The sequence below is a fragment of the Tupaia chinensis genome, unplaced genomic scaffold (genome assembly GCF_000334495.1).
Source record: "Tupaia chinensis unplaced genomic scaffold, TupChi_1.0 Scaffold138136_1, whole genome shotgun sequence".
Lineage (NCBI taxonomy): Eukaryota > Metazoa > Chordata > Mammalia > Scandentia > Tupaiidae > Tupaia > Tupaia belangeri.
In genome coordinates this window covers 528,978-534,046 of record NW_006198035.1, presented here as the reverse complement: position 1 = coordinate 534,046, position 5,069 = coordinate 528,978, and the positions used below count along the sequence as shown (strand labels likewise).

The 5,069-nt window shown below is 44.7% G+C and overlaps 1 protein-coding gene across 1 annotated transcript in view; it reads left to right on the top strand.

The window, feature by feature from the left end:
• The window catches only part of VWA3A (von Willebrand factor A domain containing 3A), a 64,630-nt gene that overhangs the window by 11,820 nt on the left and 47,741 nt on the right, over window positions 1-5,069 (top strand). Inside the window, 1 exon segment of the mRNA XM_014592668.1 lies at window positions 4,317-4,415. Within this exon segment, the coding sequence (XP_014448154.1) occupies window positions 4,317-4,415 (99 nt within the window).

The following is a 5,069-nucleotide window of genomic DNA, read 5'->3' as shown; positions in this document are numbered from 1 at the left end:
TGACTGAGTGCTCTCCTGTCCTTTGGGTAGATACCCAGGAGTGGAATTGCTGGATCACATAGTAGTTCTAATTGAAGGTCTTTGCAGAACCTCCATATTGTTCTCCACAGTGGCTGGACCAATTTACATTCCCACCAACAGTATAGGAGTGTTCCACTTTCTCCACATCCCCTCCAGAACTTATCATTATTTGTTTTTGTACTCTTCACCATTCTGACTGGGGTTAGGTGGTATCTCATTGTGGTTTTGATCTTCATCTCCCTTACAATGAGGGATGTTGAGCATTTTTTCATATGCTTTTTGGCAGTTCATATGTCTTCCTTAGAGTTGTTTATTCAGCTCATTTTCCCATCTTTTAATTGGGTTAATCATTTTCTTCTGGGTAAGATGCTTGAGTTCCCTGTGTATTCTGGTTATCAGTCCCTTATCTGAAGCACAGTTAACAAAAACTCTCTTCCATTCTGAGGGTTATTGATTCACACTAATTACAGTGTCCTTTGCTGTGCAGAAACTCCAGGATGTAATCTGATGAAATCCCACCTGTCTATTTGGGGGATTATAGCTTGTGCTTTGAGGGTCTTGCTTAAGAAGTCTTTGCCTACCCCAATGGCTCCCAGAGGTTTCCCAGTGTTTTCCATCAGTAGTTTTATGGTTTTCGATCTTAGGTTTAGATCTTTGATCCACTTTGAGTTGATTTTTGTTAATGGTGACAGATAAGGGTTCAGATTCATCTTTCTGCTGGTGGATACCCAGTTTTTCCAATAGCATTTGCTAAAGAGGTTTCCCTTTTCCCACTGGATTGACTGGTACCCTTTGTCAAAGATGAGTTGGCTGCATGTTTCGGGGTATATTGCTGGAGTCTCTACTCTGTTCCATTGATCCTCATGTCAATTTTTGTGCCAGTACCATGCTGTTTTGATGATCACAGCTTTGTAATATATTTTGGGGTCAGTAAGTGAGATGCCACCTACTCCAGTCTTCTTGAGTAGGATGGTGATTTCTCACTTCTATCTCTCCAGTGAGCACATGTGCCCTATAGCAAAAACCTCTCTTAAAAAGAAAAAATTAATAGTAATAAATAAAATTAAAACAAATAATTTTTAAAAAGACATGAGACTCATGAGATCACTTAGGAGGTGTGGACATAACAGTAATTTTGTCCCATAGGGGCTGTCTGGCAGTGTCTGGAGACATTTTTAGTTGTCACAGCTGGGGGGGAGGGGACTGCTTCTGGCATTTGGTGTAGCAACAACCAGGGATGCTGCTCACGACCCAGCACACAGGTTCGGCTCCCCAAAACAGACAATTATCCAGCCCCAAATATCTACACAGTAGGGCCCAAGACGGCAAACTAGTGTAGATAAAGCAGAGAGGGAAGATGGAGCCCTAGCTCCATGCTTCTCAGACTTGAATGTGCAGCCAAACCAGCTGGGCAGACTTCAGATGTAGACTGTCATTGGTGAGTCTGGGGTGGGCCTGTGACCTCCGTTTCTAACCAGCTCAGGATGGTGACACTGTTGGTCCATGACCCAAACCTTCAGGAGCAGGTTCCTCGGGCACTTTAATATTTAGACTTTGGATCAAGGAGGAGGGTCTCTAGCAAAGGGAATTAAGAAGGACTGGCCAAGGGACCAGTAGAGGCTGTAATGGTTATGTGGCTGGACTTCCACGTAGTCAACTGGTTTGAGCCCTGGACCCAGTGGCTTGAAATTCACATCAGGCCAGTGTGCTTATGTGCCAGAATTCTGAGAGGAGGATGAAGGAGAAGGGACTGCAGTGTGGTCATGCCCCCAGGGTTGATTTCTCTCTTTCTGTCACTCTGTCTGGCAAGTGCACATGCTCTATAGCAAAAATCTCTCTTAAAAAATAAAATAAAATAATCAAGAAGAAGAAGGAGGAGAAGGAGGAGGAGGACTAGCCGCTGTCTGGGAGGAAAAGCAGAGGAATGTGTTTGAGGAGTTGGAAACCTGGGTCTGGCCATGGGGTTTGGCGAGAGGGAGGTTATTGATAACTGTGATGAGTGCGGCTTCAGAGGGTAGGAAGACGAGAGCCTAACCTGAGTGGGTCACAGATAAATGGGAAGTGAAGACGTATTGTTAAAATGAGAAGAAGCAGAGGTGACCAGAGGTGGAGTAATGATCATGTCACTGGACTCCCACATAATCGACCATGGTTCGAATCCTGGACCTGGTGGCCATCCCTCCTGGCCGATGATTTCTCTCTTTCTGTCTCTCTGGCAGACATACATGCTCTGTAACAAAAATATCTCTCAAAAAAAAAAAAAAAAAAAAAAAAAAAAAAAAAAAAAAAAGAAGAAGTAGAGAAATAAAACGATACCAGGAGAAAGAGGTGGGGTCCTGAGAGGTTTATTTCTCCTTTAAGATGGACAAAATTATAGTCTATTTTACATGGAAATTGTACAATAGATAGGGAGGCATCGATCCAGCAGAAGGGAAAACAGAAGCAAACTCCTTATTTTGACAAGAGACCCAGTAACACAGGTCAAAGGCTGCCCTTGGAGCACTGGTGGATGACCTTAGAGGCATTGTGGCCAGGGAGAGGCATAATGTGTGAGCACAGGGACAGGCAGATTGGTAGGTTCTGCACTAAAAGATAAAAAGAGAGGCTATCAGGTGGGTGTAGACTTACGGCGCTCAACCCCACATGCCTGACTCCACGGTTTGAGTCTTGGACTTGGCAGCTTGAAAACCACACCAGGTACATACGCGTGCACGTTCAAAATCCTGAAAGGAAACTGGGGGAGAAGGGATTTTGGCATGACCATCCCACCTATAGAGAGGGTGATTTTTTTCACTTTCCCTTCCCCCCCCCCCGTCTCTCTTCAGGGAGCACACATGCCTTATAGAAATAAATAGTTTTCAGAAAACTAAAAAAAAAAAAATGGTAAAAATAAATTCTCTTTAGTTTGTTTCTTTTTGCTCAGTGAAATGAGAGGCAGTCACTTGCTGAAGAGTATATAACGGGAATGGTGGAGGTGAGACAGGATGTAAGATGCTCACCTCTGAGAGCAGAAGGGGGAATTGAACAGGAAAATTAGGTATCCGATAAAGGAGGATTTAAGGCAAAAAGCATCAAGTGAAACCCACTGTCCCTAAAGAACTATCTAGAGAACTGTCAATTTGATATGAGTGAAAGTGCCAGTTCACAGGCGGCTGTAACTGGACGAACACTTCGGTGCAGGATCAAACAACTTTGACACACATATCGTAATGGCTGCTAGAAACAGGGTTACAAACTCACAAAAACACCACCACACACGGCGAGCTGAGCACACCTGCCTTTGACTGATAGAGCAGACAAAAAGTAAACAAAGATATGGAGAAATTAAATAAGATAAACTGAGGTGATTAGAAATTACTGGATTGTCTGAAAAGTCATGATGTCTTTTACTATGTTTTTCTGTGCAAAAATGTGTCACGACTTTTCTGACAACCCAATAGATCAAACTTTATATCTTACAAAGGATGGTTCTCTACAGTCTCCAGATTTCCCACTTTGTAAGTGGGAGCAGTAAACTGTTTTTTGTTTGTTTGTTTGTTTGTTTGTTTGTTTGTTTTTGAGAGGTTTTTGCTATAGGGTATGTGCACTCGCTGAAGAGACAGAGAGACAGAAAGTGAGGAATCACCTTCCAGGAAGATGGCCACACTGCAATCCCTTCTCCTCCATTCTCTTCTCAGGATCTTGGGCATGCATGCACATACACCCAGCATGAGCTTCAAGCTGCCAGGTCTGGGACTCAAACCACAGTCAACTATGTGGGAGACCAGAACCTTAACTGCTACACCACCTGCTGTCCCCTGGACAATAAACATTAAGGAGAGGGTCAGCCAGTGGCATGGATGTTAAGGCAGCTGGATCCCACATGACTCATTGCACAGTTCAAGCTCCAAGTCTGGCAAGCTTGAAAAACACGCCAGGTACATGTGCATGCCTGCCTGAAAGCCTGAGAGGAGAATGGAAGAGAAAGGGTGGTGGCCATTCCCCCTGGGAGTTGCTTTCTCACTTTCTCTCTCTGTCTCGCTCAGGCTAGAGCATGCGCCCTGTAGCAAATTTATAAGAGAGTGAAAGAGAGAACCCGTCGAAGAATAGGCTACCACAAAGTAAGAACCAACAGTGCCCAGAGCTGAAGTCAGACATCAATTTTGCCTTTTCTCCTGAAAAGCGGGGCTTCTATCTGCTTCCTGTTCTGCTGAGGAGAGTGCTTGCACCTTGGCGTCACTCAAAACCTCTGGGTGATGGTTTAGGAGAAGCCCAGAACTGTGCTGGTGATTTCCAAATGCCCTCTTCGATTTTAGGCCTTTGGCCTCATCAAGGGGACCAGAGTCGGGATTCTCGTTGATGTGTCAGCCGCCAGCAGTGGCCCTCAGAAAGAGGAGTTCCAGAGTGACCTCGTGGTGAGTCTCCCCACGCAGAGAACTACTTGGAGCCTCCCCCCACCCTGGCCTGCCTTTCCTAAGCTCACTAACTGGCTTTGTTTATAGCCATTGCAAAATAGGGTGTTTACAGAGAATAGTTCACACTTAATTAGCACCTACCATTAAGGAAATATGTTGAGTTCTGCGAGCCCAGCCAGTCATTTTCACTCCCAGTGTGAACTTCTAGGGTTCTCGCCATAGCAGTATCTACCCACCATACTGCCTGAGAGCCGAGGTTCCCTGGAAAGAGGACGTGCCCACTCAGAGCTGGGGAGGTGGACTCCAGCAGGGTTAGCTGGATGAAGGCTCTGGCCTTCTCTGGATGAGTTATTCTCGTTTCTCTGGAGCTTCTGTATCAGAGAAGCTAAGGATTCTAGAGTCAGAGACTGATGTCAAATCCCAGCTACTTCTGTCCCTTCTGGGCTATGGGACTGTGGTACCTCATCTCTCTGGTTACCTCATAGAGTTGCCATAGGGATGGAAGGAGTTCATTTCAGTGACATGCTTAGGGCAAAATCAAGCGTAAAAAAAAAAAGCCTCTGTAGTCCGTGGTCTCTGTGAGGTGTTATGGAGGGGCTATTTTCTTTTTTAAATATTATTTTATTTATTATTATTATTTATTTTGACTAGGGA